Below are 16,178 nucleotides of genomic sequence, written 5' to 3'. Positions count from 1 at the left end.
AAAAAAAAAAAAAAAAAAAAAAAAAAAGATATTGATTCAGTCCACAAAAAAAAATTTAGTGAACAGGATTGGGACTTGAAAGAATTCAATGTAGAGTTCAAAGACATTCAGTAAGGGCTAATAGGTGATATTAGAAAAGGGTGCTACGTGGGAGACTTAGGAGATCTGGCTCTGCTTTATCCTGTGCTAGAGAACTAGCTTTGTGACTTTAGGCCACAAAGCTTCACTACTTAAAAATCACTTAACTTCTCTGGGCTTCATTTTTGTTGTCCATAAAATGAGGTTATTTTATAGAATTAAATGACTTCTAAATCTTCATGAGTTCAAGCAATGTGATTACATTTCAAAAAACATGAATGTTATTTTATGAAAACTCCTCAAGCCTATGTTTCAGTAACTTTTCTATCTGGGTCATTATTTTTCTTTTTTTTTTTTTTTCCTTTTTTTTTTTTATTATACTTCAGGTTTTAGGGTACATGTGCACAATGTGCAGGTTTGTTACATATGTATCCATGTGCCATGTTGATTTCCTGCACCCATTAACTCGTCATTTAGCATTAGGTATATCTCCTAATGCTGTCCCTCCCCCCTCCCCCCACCCCACAACAGTCCCCGGAGTGTGATGTTCCCCTTCCTGTGTCCATGAGTTCTCATTGTTCAATTCCCACCTATGAGTGAGAACATGCGGCGTTTGGTTTTTTGTCCTTGCGATAGTTTACTGAGAATGATGTTTTCCAGTTTCATCCATGTCCCTACAAACGACATGTACTCATCATTTTTTATGGCTGCATAGTATTCCATGGTGTATATTATTTTTCTAGACCCGCCACTGGGTAGCTGTAGTCTGAACCCTGTTTACCCCTCTAGCCTTATCTCCCATCCCTTTCTTACCGAGGCCTCTGCATTGCAGCCACATTTGCATTGCATTCAGTACCTCCAACATAACAACACTTCCTCCTTCAGCTTTTCCCCATAGTTGCCTTTTCCTGTTGCCTGACTAGATCATCTTAGCCATGTCTTAGCCTAGAGGTTTCTTCCCGTAGGAGGCCTTTCCTGCCAAAACTCTTGCTGGTCTGATTCAGCTCCTCTGTAATATTTCCATAGGACATCCCCTAACATATCACTATTGTCATTGTAGTGTACCGGCCTGACTGCTTGTCTGAACACCACGTTTTATTATCAGATCTACCATAAGGCAGGTATGGTAGATACCTTCGTGACTCTGTCTTCAGTTCCTAGCATGGCGTCTGGCACATAGCAGCACATAGTGCCCTACACCTGAATACTTAAAAATATTTTAGCTCAATCAAGAATTATTTCACTTCTCTGCACCTTAGGAATATTAGCTGTAGTGTTCTTCTTTCTTGGGAATGGCAAAACTAAGGAAAATTCTCCTGTCCTCTTATAAAGTTGTGGTGGGAAAACATCCTAGTTCTTGTAAGTTTCTCCGAGAGAGGCATCTCATAAATCTGATCAAGCAACAGAATGAACTATATGAAACTGCCACTTTTATAGGTGAAGATTGGTCAATTACTAGCAGATCCATGTTGCTTATCCTAAATTATCATGTTCATTATACTATTCTCAACTACTTTTAATTCATTATTTACTTAATTTGGCATCCCTATATGATTATCACTTCTGTAGAATAAATTCATTTATTTTGCTTATTTTTGCTTACTGTGTGCTGAGGCACTGTGATAAGGAACAAAAGATAAATACATCTTAGCCCTTGCCCTCAAAGAATTTACAATCTAGTGGAGGAACCCTTCCCCCCGCCCCCTCCATAGAGAGTGTGATATATATATATATATATTGCCGTTCTCAGTTATCTACAAAGTCACCAATTCTGCCTAAAGAAGTCATTTCAAATACTAGCTTCCTGTGATCTATGAACTCTTAAGTGCTTAAATATAACTATTTCAAAAAATAAATAGAACTTGACTATTTAACATTACTGAATCTGAGTTTTAGCCATGAGCTACTCAGCAAAAACAAAGAATAAGTCTCCAAAAGTTAATTTTGTTTATTTACACAAGAAATGAAAACTTATTAAATAATTAGGACCAAGGCCATGAAGTTAGTTATGAATTTTTAGTGATTCCTCTAAGGATTCTTAACCAGAACTTCAAATCTAAGATTTCAGGAAAAAAATAAAGTGAATTTCCACAACTTAAATTGAAACATGAATTGACATAAACACACCCATGACAGCTGCTTCCAGAAGGGAAGTGTGCAGATAACAAAATTGTGTTGAAGGGATATTTTGACTAGTTTCATAATGCCAAATGTCATTTTTTTCTGGTAGTACTTGCAAAGATTTTTTTTTATTTATTAAAATAACAGCTACAACTTACATAAAGCCTATAGAAAAAAAAACATTTCTTCTTAACATTCAGTGTAAATGGTGTGAGTCTTTATGAGAATATCTTTTTCTAGCCCTCTACCCTTTGTAAGTCCATAAAAAGCTAGGAGTGCCTTTAGCCCAAGGGGGAATGTCTCACAAATATGATAGAAAACCACAACTTGATCCCCTGGTGGGCGTGATATTTTTATATTTAAAGGAAGTGATTTTGTTTGATCAGATGGTGCCACTGGCCACCTTGGCAACATCTGGGGCTCCTTGTTCCTCCTGCTGGTCAGCTAGTGGTCTCTCAAATTGCAGAGGGGGACAAAGCTGAGTGTTCATCATGTGTTGGTTCACACCTGTGTTACAGTTCCTTCATGGCCCTTCCTTTGCCTATATTTGTTTTGCTGATTTATTTGTTTGGCAGGTACGTTTTATTGGGTTTTTAATTGAATTCTAATATCTTTGGGAGGATTATGTAATTTCCTATTCTCCCCAGATTCCACCATCCCGATTTCCCTCTTAACTTAACGTCTGCATAAATAAAAGGAGCACTGAAGTGTTTCTTACCATCTTGACTTGAATATCACCATAGTTACATTTAGAATCAGCTTTTAAATGGCACTTCTCCTGATATAAAAAGTAAAATTAAGATTCACTAGACATCTCTTTATGAATATATTTGTGACAGTAAATATAAGTTGAAGCCAATTTCCTAGTTCAAGTGGTCTATTTTGGCTAAGTATGTGTTTATAATGTATAGAAAAGCACCAATTTAAAACGTCATTATATTTGGAAATTCAGATCATTCTAGCAGTTATTTTTTTCTTTTATATCTACATGTACAAAACAGTCTCAAGCCAATTATCCAGATAATTTAATTCTAACAAAAATACTTCTTGCTCTTATGATTATCTTACGTAAGGAGTATTTTTTGTCTAAATTGCACAGCTAGTTGCCTCATTATTGAATTTTGCTCTGCCCGTGTAGACACAAATTCCGTATAACTACAGGTTTATACTACTTGTCAGTTTCTAACTTTTCTTCCTTAGTAATTCCTTGCAAAGTGACCAAGTTATGGTTGTTGGGGGAACTATAACTTTGGGTTTCCTGACATTTTCATCACTTAGAAAATCTGGTGAACGTGTTGTTATCATCTGAAGCTGCCAATGTGAGTCAGGCAGGTTTTAACAAGAGGGCGGCAACCTCCTTCATTTTAAGCATCAATCTACCCTTACAATTTTCAGCACCTAACAACACTGCCTTGGTTCCTAAGTGATCAGATAAAACTGCTAAGAATACAATGAGCATGTTCTCCTTTTCGTTGTGGATTTAAAGAAGAAGAAGTTATAATAAAGAATAGGGTTATTTTACTATTATAGAGAAAATATTGACTTGCAGATTATAATTTAGATTTATAAGTTAGCTTTCATTAAGTTTATGAAGGAAGGTAAGTTCTAATTGCTATTCCTTTTAATTATTTATACATTTCTCAGAGTATTTTTTTTTTTTTTTGCAATGACAATTTGGATGGAGACCTCTATGTGATTCCTCGAGAAGCCACTAATTGTATTACATTTAAATTAAAACATTCAAAATTAACACATTTTCGTCTTATTTTTCAAAGAAGGGTAAGACTTAAGATTTAAATGCTTAAGCTAAATATATCATAAATTCTAAGTTTAAATCTTATTGACATATATTTTCATATATATTTTTAAACCTACTAAAATAAGGATGTTTCAAGTCCTAAAAGAGGATGCCATTTCTGTGGGGGATAATATTCAAAAGAACATAACTTTTGTTCCTCTTCTTTGTAATGAGATTAAATGTGTATAGATGACATCTTCATCTTTGCTAGTATGAAGGACTGGGTCAGTTCCATGACACGTGTTTCTATAACATAAATAATTTCAGATTGTAGCTATTAAGTGAAGAAGTTAACTTTGTACATAGAAAGGGCAAGTGAAAGGAAAGCTTCTCCCATGACTACCAAGATGAGATAGATCCTGTTAATTTATTCCTTAATATGGGAATGTGAATAAAAATTGAGTCTAGGAATGAAAGCCAACTTCTGTCAACACTGGTATGCCATCTCATAGCCATGTACTTAATTCAAAAGGAGTAAACATGTCTTTCACATTCAAATTAAATTGGTCAGTGTTTTTTCCCATTAGATTTTTTTTTCAATGCTTTACATGCCCCACACGATGTCCTTTTCTGTGTCATCATATTATGTGTTACCTCATTGTATTAGCCCATTTTGCATTGCTCTAAAGAAACACCTGAGGCTGGATAATTTATAAAGAAAAGTTTACTTGGCTCATGGTTCTGCAGGCTGTATAAGAAGCCTGGTGCCAGCGTCTTCCTCTGGTGAAGGCTTCAGGGAGCTTTTGCCCATGGTGGAAGGTGAAAAGGGAGCAGGTATGTCACATGGCAAGAGAGGGAGCAAGAGGGCGCTAGGAGGAATGCCATGCTCTTAAACAACCAGCTCTCCCTTGAGCTAATAGTGTGAGGGCTCACTCACTACCACAGGGATGACAGCAAGCCATTCATAAGTGATTCATCCCCATGACCCAAGCACATCCCATTAGGGCCCACATTCAACATTGGTGATCACATTTCAGCATAAGATTTGGAGGGAACAAATATCCAAACTATATCACTCATGAAAAATGAACTTCTAAATCCAGAAGGTTGTGTTTTGTCATAGGAGGTTTTTTTCCCCTAGTGTTTTCTTAGAATAAAAAAAAGAAAAACTACTTTCATTGGCTGTGTTTCTTTCTCATGTTGATGACAAAGTAGAACAAAGATGGAAATTACTGCAAAATTATCTTAGGTCTGACAATTCTGGTAGTGTAGGTACAGATAGCAACAGAAACATAACAGCTTCAAGTTTCACTCACAATCTAAAATGTCTCATATTAAAAATATTCAAGTGTGATAAACATTACTCTTCAATTTTTGAAGCAAAAATCTTCAATACTATTTTTAGAATCAACAAATAGATTTTTTAAAGTGTCTATCATCAACTGAAAATTTTAATAGCTATAGACTTCAGCAATGGAAACAACATTGCATTTCATTTTTCTTTGTTTGCTATTCCCACAAAAGATTTGAAGATGTAAGGAAAAGTATGATTTATAAGATTTCTCAAATCCACACTTGTGGGATGGTGTACTCAAGCATACTTTGGGTTGTGGCAGAGATGAGGAAGAGTTAGTGGAAGAAGCAACTAAATAGCCTGCATTTTCAAAAGCATGATTTATATTGGTGACAATATTGACTCATTAATTCTGTTAGGACATCAATAAAGTTGACACATTTTTAATTCTGATGAAAATAACCCCAGGCATTCTGCAGCTGCCCTGAGGAATTTTGGTTTCCCCAAATATATCAGACCCTTCCAAGATACAATCCTTCACATATTTTGCCCTGGACATATGTCTTCACTGGACAAAATACCACTTCTTATCAAAACCTGCCCCAAATATTACCTCCTCCGTGAAGACTTCCCAGCTGGATATGGTTAAATTAGATGCTTCATCTGATGCGTGTTCAAAGAAAAAGGAATAAATGAATAAATACTTTAGCTATTCTCATTTAAAAATGTATTTCTGTAAAATTTTATATACACTATGGCTCCAGGTGGACAGATAACAATTTTATTATTTTTAACACCTGGCATATTGGTAATATCCAATAAATATTAAATGAATGAACAAATGAATGAATGCAGTGATGTATTAAATATGAAAAAGCAATATAATTTGTTTTCAATATATTTTTTAAAGGAGCACTTTGCTAAGTTTCAGCAGAGATATTTTTTCTAGTGACAGGTATTTTTATCTCACTAACCTAAAAAATTATATAAGTGACCTGAAATTTTTGAGACCGAGTGCTTAAATAACTATGACACATCTATTCATTCATTTATAAAATTATCTATTCAGTAAATAAACAAATTCAAACTGCATCATTTAAACATAATCTAGTTTTCTAATTCATTGGAGTAATAACACCTGAACCTTGAAATGAATAATGTTCCACAAGTAAGATTTTAACACATATTATTTTTTATGAGGAAAATTACCATAGTCACGTCTACACCATAATAAAGTTTACAGTTTGCTGTTTGGGGAGCGGAGGAGGGAGAGACTGGAGGATGGTCTCAAGCAAATGAGGGAAAAACTGTTATAATAGTCCAAGTATTCCTAAATGGACCCAAAAACAAATAGTTTTACTGGCTATGTCATAGACTCAATGTAAGTATTCACTTACTTTGAATACTTATATTGCAAAAGTTTTTTTCCTACAGAATTTAAAATGGACATTTTTCAAGACATGCCTAGAGAACACTGTTTGTATTTAGAGAAGAAATTGATTGATACACGTAAGTTTTGTCATGAGTATTGATGTTAATTGATCTAGCATTTTCGCTTTGAAATGTATTCTTTTATCATTTATTAAATGGAATGCCCCATTTAATACCAACAATCAACACGTAAGTCCATTTGAAAAACAATATACACAGAGTGAATGGAAAACCACTTCAAGCCAACTAATACATTCTTTTTTTGATATGAAGTGGTGAAATGTGAATCAACATATATACGTAGACAAGTCAGAGGTACATATTCTTACTAAATACAGATTGGAATTCAGATGAAATGAAGACAGTATATTTTAGTATTTAAGAGAATTCAAGATCTTGTTTCCTTGGCCAGGCGCGGTGGCTCACGCCTGTAATCCCAGCAGTTTGGGAGGCTGAGGTGGGTGGCTTACGAGGTCAGGAGATGAAGACCATCCTGGCTAACATGATGAAACCCCATCTCTACTAAAAAAAAAAAAAAAAATAGCTGGGTGTGGTGGCTGACAGCTGTAGTCCCAGCTACTCGGGAGGCTGAGGCAGGAGAATGGCATGAACCTAGGAGACGGAGCTTGCAATGAGCTGAGATTGCACCACTGCACTCCAACCTGGGCACAGAGTGAGACTCCGTCTCAAAAAAAAAAAAAAAAAAAAAAAAAAAAAACTTGTTTCCTTAAAAATTTAACTTAGCAATGAAAGTTAAAGAAAGTACAAAAGACAAATGTACAGCATCAAATAAAATATCTACTTATTTCTCAATTAAATTTTTAAAAAGTGGAAATAGTGTAACATTGAAAATGAAGAAACCCTATGTCCAGCTACCCCTATTAACTAGTTGTGAAAACTTATGCAAATCCACTTGTTTTCTCAGGGTCTCAGGGTTTTTTGTTTAATCTGTAAGATGTAGCAGACACTTTATTATTTGAAGCAGTTAAACTCTAAAGCCATCTCTTACTCTAAAATTTTAGAACTGCCTTGAAAACAGGCATCACAATTGTATGTATCTATGTGGCCTAAGCTTTGTAGATGTAAATTGTATATTTCGCCATGCCTTAATTATGGTGAAATCTCTGAAAGTATTATAAGAACTAAAGCCCCATAGAATTCATTTACAATCAACCATTTTAGTGCCACCTGATATTGTTAATTCCACATGTAGAAAAGAACCAGACACATGGTATCACTTTAAATCCATAAAGATTATTAATTGTATAATAGCATAGACATGTGGAAGAAAAATTTACATATTATAGGAGAGGAGACTAGGCATCCAGACTCTAGCTACATTTCTTTTAAGTCATTTTATGAAGTAAAATATAATTATAAGTGTTTTACCCAGGGAGAGAGCAAATGAAGCCAAGGTCGCTGGTTCAATTCCCTTGTGAGCCATTAGCTTCATTTCATTCCATTGTCATAGGCTTGCTACCCTCTTAACCCCGACTCACCATCCTTCAAATTCATACTATTGGTTGCAAAGGAAATTTGGCCAGACTGTTTGAATGTGTAAGCAAAAATCTATTCCTTCTGCTAGAAAAATAATGCAAAGGTCAAGCCCTAGAGATATGACATCATCCAAATATGGACAGAACAGATTATCATTATGATTGTTATTGTTACTATCATTATTATCATCACTATTATGTTGGCAATATAGCATCATGGTTAAAAGAGCAGGCTCTGAAATCAGACTGCCTATATTTGAATCTCAGTCCTCTTACTTATTATCTCAATGACTTGGACAAGTTATTTATCTCTTTGAGCCTTGTTTTTCTTATTTTCAGAATAGGTATTATAATAGCACCTTATAGAGTTTTTTGAGGAATGAATGGGTTAACATCTGTAGAAAATGCCTGACAGCTAGTAAGTAACTATTACTATTTTTTAGTTGTCTAGATCATGTGGACTATTCAGCACTTGCTAAAAAGCATACGTATTCATTTTCCAGGGCTGCAGTGACAAAATACCACATACTGGGTGGCTTAAAACAACAGAAATTTATTCTCTCACAGGTCTGGATATAAGAAGTTGCAAACCAGTTTGTCTTCTGGACCAGACTCCCTTCCAAAGCTCTATAGAAGAACCCTTTCTTCCCTCTTCTAACTTCTGGTAGCCCTAGGAAATTCTTGGCTTGTGACAGCATAACTTCTGTTTCTGTTTTTACATGGCCATCACCTCCCTGTGTGTATCCATGTATCTATAAAGTTTCTCTCTTTTTTTTCTTCCAAAGACATCAGCATTGAATTTATGATGCTGCCTAATCCAGTGTGACCTCATCTTAACTTGATTACATCTGCAAAAACCCTGTCTTCCAATAAGGTCACGTTCACAGGGACCAGGGGCTTGGGCTTGAAAATATCTTTTTGAAAGATACAATTCAACCCACTACAGCAGACAAAGCAGAAATAAAAGAGGCAATAAACACCTGAGAAGAGATGGTAAAGCAGGGAGATGTAGAAGATCTGATGCAAGCACTTATTTAGGAGAAATAGATAAATGGCCTCAAAAAGTCACTAAGTTTTACCTGTAATTACAATAGAGCAACACCCTTCAATGTGGCTCAGGCAGAAACCTGCAAAGATATCTTTGGGCTATGAGTAAGAAACAGGATGAGTCAAGCAGATTTCTTCTACCTAGGTGGCAGTAAAATGCTCTGAGGATCCTGACATAATTTTGGTCAAATTATTTAGCACAATCCTGCAAATGGCACCTACCCACCCAGGCCCCACCACCTTTGCATCGTCAAATCAGAGATTGTGATAGATTGAGACAAATACTGCGGGCCTTACACTGGAGATGAGGTATACTTGATCATCTAATAAACCCAAACTAGGTAGTGATCTGAGGCCAGTGTTTGCCCGGTGTCCTGGATGCCTCTGGGATGGTCGTGTGTTGCACTACATGTTTAAGCAAGTATCTCAGTCTAAGCTATTGTCCACTCATAGCCTGACTGTGTCTGTTTATAGCATTTCCTTACACAGGTAGTTCTGAACCAAACAAAGGAAACCTGATGGTCTTCTGCCCAAAACTGGTTAAAAAAAAATGGTGGCTTTACTCTATCATCAATTTAATAAAGGACTTGGAAAGTCCTCCTCATATCACATCATCATGTCAGTTTTTGCCTTCTGCAAAGTAATATTCAGTTTCCACTGTATTGACTCAAGTAAATATGTTCACACTATGGCAAAATACAGCTCACTGTAGCAAAACTCTCAGCGGGAGAATGTTGTACGCTTTGGTCACAGTTACAATTTAATTTAGGGGTTTATCTGTCTGCAATGAGATTATGGGAAAGAAGCATAGGTATAAGAAGAAAATGTTGATGAGGGATTCTGATATTTGAAAATGGATGAGTTTCCAAAAAGAAGAGCATGAAACTCTCTGGATCAAATTCAGATAGAAAGCTGGCAGGTTGCCTGATTTGTAATTGCATCTTGAATTGAGCTGTAATCCTCACCACTGCTGAAAACAATAAGAATAAGACAATGATAAACCACGTTTGTTTTCAATAGCAATATTTGTTCAGCATTCCTAATAAAATATTTCCCTGATGCTTTGGTTAAGGCTGGCAAGCACAAAATTAATGATACGTGTTGTGTAAGGAGGGAAAATAAAATAATGTATTTTCTAGGGAGGAAAAGAAAACAGTATTTTGTGGAGGGGTGAAAGGAAATTCTGTATTTTGTGAAGAAAAAAAGGAAATTATTTGTTAGATTTTCTGTAAAGTAGAAATTCATATACTTTTTTTTTTAACAAAACAACATTTTAGGTTTACAACCTATGAATATATGCTCTTCGTACACAACAGTGTGGGTTTTACACCGAGCCAAGAAGTGACTGTGACGACGTTAGCTGGTCTTCCAGAGAGAGGAGCCAATCTCACTGCCAGTGTCCTTAACCACACAGCCATTGATGTGAGGTGGGCTAAACCAAGTAAGTAAGCTTCTCATACCTGTGTTAACACTTTGCGTATTTTTAAAAGCATATTCTTTCTTTACTATGAACCTCCCCCATGTACACATCATTTTGATAGTGAAGTGTTACTGGTAAATTTTTACCAATTGCAGATTGACAGGGCTAAGTCACTGAAAACTTTAGAAGGGCCATTTTTATTAGTACCCAAATAAATTAAATATGGACACATTAAAACTAAAACCCTGGGGACCCTGTGCCATTCTTTAGATGCAAACTCTCTCCTACTTTGACATTCTTCTTGGGCCTCCTGCTCTCCCTCTGTCATTTCCTTTGAATGAAGAATGTAATTTCTATCATACCAGGCATTTGTGATAGACATGTCCATATATTAATTGGATACAGTATACTATTGTTCACCTTCCTTCAGAGAGCTCTGCCCTAATATCTTGTAACTCGTTGCTCATTAGCAAGAACCATTTAATTGGATTGCAATAATGGAACAGATTCTTCCCAGTGGATCATCTTCAGACTGGCTATGGACAGAATTCCAGCTTGATCCAGTAAAAGGAAGCCTAGACATCACCACTGGATCCACTTAAATAATGCAGGGTCGACCCTGGACCTGCTGGGAACACTTTTTTAACAGGCATTCAGAAGAGTTCACAGAGTGATCTAATCTGTTCCTGCAATGTTAGAAACCACAGTAACTGAAATTTCAGTTACTTGGTCAGTAGGGTAGTATTAACATGTTAATTTGTTGTGATCTGTTAATTTGCGTCAATCCTTGATGACAATCAGGAAAAAAAAACCCTGAATCCACCATGAGAATATGTATTAAAATCATTCTTATAGGTATAACTTGAGATCTGGCAAATAGTTTAATCAAAACTTGTCAGAGTAATACCAAATATTGAGAAATACCTGATCAGGAAAGACCCAGTTAAAAGATTTTATTTATGAAAGAACACTCTGCTCACTGGGGTAATCATCTATTGATGATATAAAAAGATGAAAAGTCACTACTGGTTGGGCAATGGAACCATGTGATTTTGATCCAGCCTTGAGTTTGATTACAGCTTAAGAAGAGAGATGCTCCATTTAGGACACCTGAGTGACATCAAATGTGAATTAAAGCCAGAATTGAGGATATCAACTATAAATTAAATCAGTAGGTTAGGTTTATCTGTGTTTCCACAAAATAATCCATCTTTACAAAAAAAAATAACTATCATTCTCTGGTTTTTATAAGGCTGCGGGTTTCTAATGATCTGTGACACTTGTATTGAGATCTCTTAAACCATTTTAATGGAATAATATAAGTTAATTGATGCTTATGGCTACCCTCTGAAACACCTCTGGGAAAAATACAAAGTTTTTATCTGGGAATGTGTTTTAAGGCATATTTCCATTCATCTCCCTCTTGCTCTCTACTCCACCTCACTAACTGATTCATCTTAAAAGCCTACTCATAAAGGTAGGCTCTCCCCCCTCATCTGACATTTGAATACTTCTGTTAAGATCCGGCTGGTGAATTTCCACCAATATAGGTCCTTTATAATTGCATTCCTGAAGTAACTGTGCTTATAAAAACTGACAAACCTAATAGATCTGAAGCAGCTCACTGAAGTTTCATTACCTCGGTAATCTGAACCTCTGACCTTCGGGATGTAGGTAATGCAATCTGCTGTTATTTCCATTCATACCTTGGAAATTTTTCAGATAACTATTTGTGAGCACAAAGGTTAACTCTCAGAAGAGGGTCAGTCTTGCGAAAGCTTGTTGCATTATCATTTTCTTCTTTTGTGCAACTTGCTATCTTAAGTAAATTAACTAGTCAATCCTCTGTGAAAGGTGGCCTATTTTTTGCAATTTTAATTTTAAATTGCTGTCTTGATTGGATAGGAAAAACATGGCATACAGTCTAATATGCTCAAAGGCAACAAACTATAGATATACTTTGCAGTGGAAAATCATGTTTTAAATTTATAAATATTTGCTTATTAAAAATCACCTTCATATATATATATATATATATATATATATACACATATATTTTTTTTAAAGCATGGTCTTTGTCTATTATGACCCTCCCCATGTACACATCATTTTGGTAGCAAAATGTTTCTGGTAAATTTTTATCAATCACAGATTGACATGTATAAGTTATTAAAAACTTTTGAAGGGCCAGTTTTAAACATTAGTATCACATACATGATATGTGAGATAAAAGCATCCCTGTGTTACTTCAGTTCATTTTTGGAAGGCAGATGTTGCAAATTGGCAACACAGAGGCCATATTTCCTTCCTCCTCCAGCTTCCATACACTGTTTTGCCTACAATATTTGAAAAAATAATATTTGCAAACATTTAAGAATTATACATAAAGATGATTTGAGGATTCACTTGACAAGTCAAATGATGGGGTGAAACAATACCCACATTTCTGGAAGGAAACTATCAGCTGGAACTGGCTTCCCCTTTAGACAGATCATGCCCTAAAAATCTGACCCGGTCCCCATTTTCCTGGTCCCAATAGACAGGCGATGTTTATCCCTGCTTTATATGATAATACAAAATATTTTGCCCTAAGCAAAATACACCAAAGATAAATTATATTGTAATTTTGAAAAATCACAGTTTTTGTAGGAAGAAAAATACCTCACTTAAATTATTTATACAATCCTCAGAGAAGCACAATGAGATAGAAACTGGCCCATAGTAACTTACCAAAAATTATAGAAAGGACCAGTTCCCAAACTCAAACTTAGGACTCAGGCATCAAATTTTCTATTTCTCATGCATTTAGCCTTAACAGTCATTAGCACTTTAACAAGAAGGATTTAAAAGGATCCTTCTCATTTTGACTGCTCAGTCTAAAATAGAAGGCAAAATAAGAAAATGCCTACCAAAGGGAGTACAGTGGAGAGATAGTGCCTCCTTTGAAGCTGATTCACTAAGGAAGTCAGTGGTGGCCAGAAAAGAGCAGTAAAACACTGGAAGGAGTGAGAGGGCAATGCTTTGTAAAACAGGAAATGAAAAATCATCAAAATATTGCCTACTTTACTGTCTGTCAAGAGCTCACCCCAACCTTCAGATGTTCATATCTTGTATCATATAATCCTCCTCGTCTTGCTCTCTCCTTCCTCTGTTTTTCCATCGTCTCTCTTTCTCTATTTCCTTTTTTAAAATGTTTTTATAGAGACGGGTTCTCCCTATGTTGCTTAGGCTAGTCTTGAACTAATGGGCTCAAGTGATCCTCTCTTCTTGGCCTCCCAAAGTGCTGGAATTACAGCCATAAGGGACCATGCCCAGCCATTTGTCTATTTCTCTTCTTCTACCCTCTCTCTCTCTCTCTTCCTATTTTCCTTCCTTCCTTACAGATACATTTATCACTTTCTCTGTCCTGAGTACTCAGTGAACTCTCTGGAAAATTCATAAAGTATGAGGGTATCATCATTAAGAGGGCAAGTGTAAAACCACAGAAAAAGCATTTGTCTCATCCTGATATCTTTTTTGTCTTTTTTTTTTTTTCTTTTTCGGGAGAACGGGGTCTCGCTATATTGCCCAGGCAGGTCTCGAACTCCTGGGCTCAAGCTATCCTCCTGCCTCTTGCCTCCCTGAGAGCTGGGATTACAGGCGTGAGCCACCGCCCCCGGCCTCATCCTGATATCTTAATCAGAAACTACCAGGTTTGATAGCTAGAAGAATATCTAGCTTTGCCTGAATTTATCTGATTAAGGTGGCAATATCTGTAAATAATTCCAAATCTCATCTCTTCTAAAAAGCACCTACCATTGTTGCCTCACCTTGTTCCTCTGTTCTCTTTTCCATCACTTTAATTATCAAATAGAAGAGACCACATCTGACTTTTCCATTGTCTTCCTTCTCAGTCACTTGTGCACCTGTTGTAATCTGTCTCTCTTCTCTTGTACTCTACATGGTTTTCTTAAAGTCATTAGTTATCACCTAATGACCCGTTTCAAAACTCTCTTCTCAATGCCATCCTACTGTGTTCCTCTTATATCCAGCACTGTGAATGATCCCTTACGAACTGTAATTCTTCCCCAATAATCATTACTCCCCTCTTCTCACCAACTACTTCTTCTCATCCCTGAATAAAGATGTTTCTCAAAGTTCTTTCCTGAGTCTTCCTGTCATACTCCTGTTCTCTCGTTGGTGATTCCATCTATACTCAAGGTTTCAAATTCTTCTAATTACAAAAATGACAACAGCCAACATTGTATACAGCCATAGGAATAAATAATTTTAAAATAGACTTTGGGATCAGGGATACTTAAATTTAAATCCCAGTTCCAATATGTTTTGGCACTACGACCTAGAACTTAACCTGAGTTCCAGTTTTCTAATCTGAAATATGAAGATAATAAGAATAACTGCCCTAAAATTTATTAAGGACTAAATGAAATAATATATGTTTAACAATTAGTAATCACCTAGTATTTGTATAAAGTATTATTCTATTTCTAAAATGTGCATGGTCCTTTCAATAACATTTTATAAAATATTTAAAAGGGGAAGCCATGTCTAGTGAAAGCTTGGAAGTTGATTTTGCAAGACTATTCAGATAAAAGCATTTCTTTTTTTATTATTATTATACTTTAAGTTCTAGGGTACATCTGCACAACGTGCAGGTTTGTTACATATGTAAACATGTGCCATGTTGGTGTGCTGCACCTATTAACTCGTCATTTACATTAGGTATATCTCCTAATGCTATCCCTTCCCCGACCCCACGACAGGCACCAGTGTGTGATGTTCCCCTTCCTGTGTCCTAGTGTTCTCATTGTTCATTTCCCAACTATGAGTGAGAACATGCAGTGTTTGGTTTTTTGTCCTTGCGATAGTTTGCTGAGAATGATGGTTTCCAGCTTCATCCATGTCCCTACAAAGGAGATAAAAGCATTTCTACAGTGAGTTGAAGATGTATAAAGAATGTATATTATTTTATAATTACCTGACTTGGCTAAAAGATAGAAATTTAAAAATCTGTTAAAATGTTGAAAACTTAGGCTGGGTTCCATGGCTCATGCCTGTAATCCCAGCACTTTGGGAGGCCGAGGCAGGCGGATAATGAGATCAGGAGATCAAGACCATCCTGGCCAACATGGTGAAACCCCGTCTCTACTAAAAATACAAAAATTAGCCGAGTGTGGTGATGCATGTCTGTAGTCCCAGCTACTCGGGAGACTGAGGCAGGAGACTCACTTGTACCTGGGAGGCGGAGGTTGCAGTGAGCCGAGATCGCGCCACTGCACTCCAGCCTGGCGACAGAGTGAGACTCTGTCTCAAAAAAAAAAAAAAAAGTGAAAACTACTAACTATTGCATGGCATCCATTCTCCTCTTTTTCTTTAAGTGATAGCCTTGTCCTTTATCTAGAAACTGCATTTACTAACCTGCCTTGCAATTAGTCATGGCCAGGTGAAATACCAGTAGTATGTGTTTGTGTCAATAGAAAGTGAAAGACAATCTGCATCTTTTTGGATATTAACCAGAAAACACTGGATATCTGCCTACTTGTTCTCTTTTAG

The 16,178-nt window shown here is 36.1% G+C and overlaps 1 protein-coding gene across 1 annotated transcript in view; it reads left to right on the top strand.

Moving 5' to 3' along the window:
- USH2A (usherin) overlaps positions 1 to 16,178 on the top strand; it is a 798,563-nt gene that overhangs the window by 539,712 nt on the left and 242,673 nt on the right. The window contains exon 44 of the mRNA XM_032136481.2: positions 10,483 to 10,646. Coding sequence (XP_031992372.1) covers positions 10,483 to 10,646 — 164 coding nt within the window. The remainder of the gene's footprint in view (positions 1 to 10,482; positions 10,647 to 16,178) is intronic.

The sequence above is a fragment of the Hylobates moloch genome, unplaced genomic scaffold (assembly GCF_009828535.3).
Source record: "Hylobates moloch isolate HMO894 unplaced genomic scaffold, HMol_V3 SCAFFOLD_18, whole genome shotgun sequence".
In the NCBI taxonomy this organism is placed as follows: domain Eukaryota; kingdom Metazoa; phylum Chordata; class Mammalia; order Primates; family Hylobatidae; genus Hylobates; species Hylobates moloch.
This window is presented reverse-complemented; position numbering and strand designations above follow the sequence as displayed.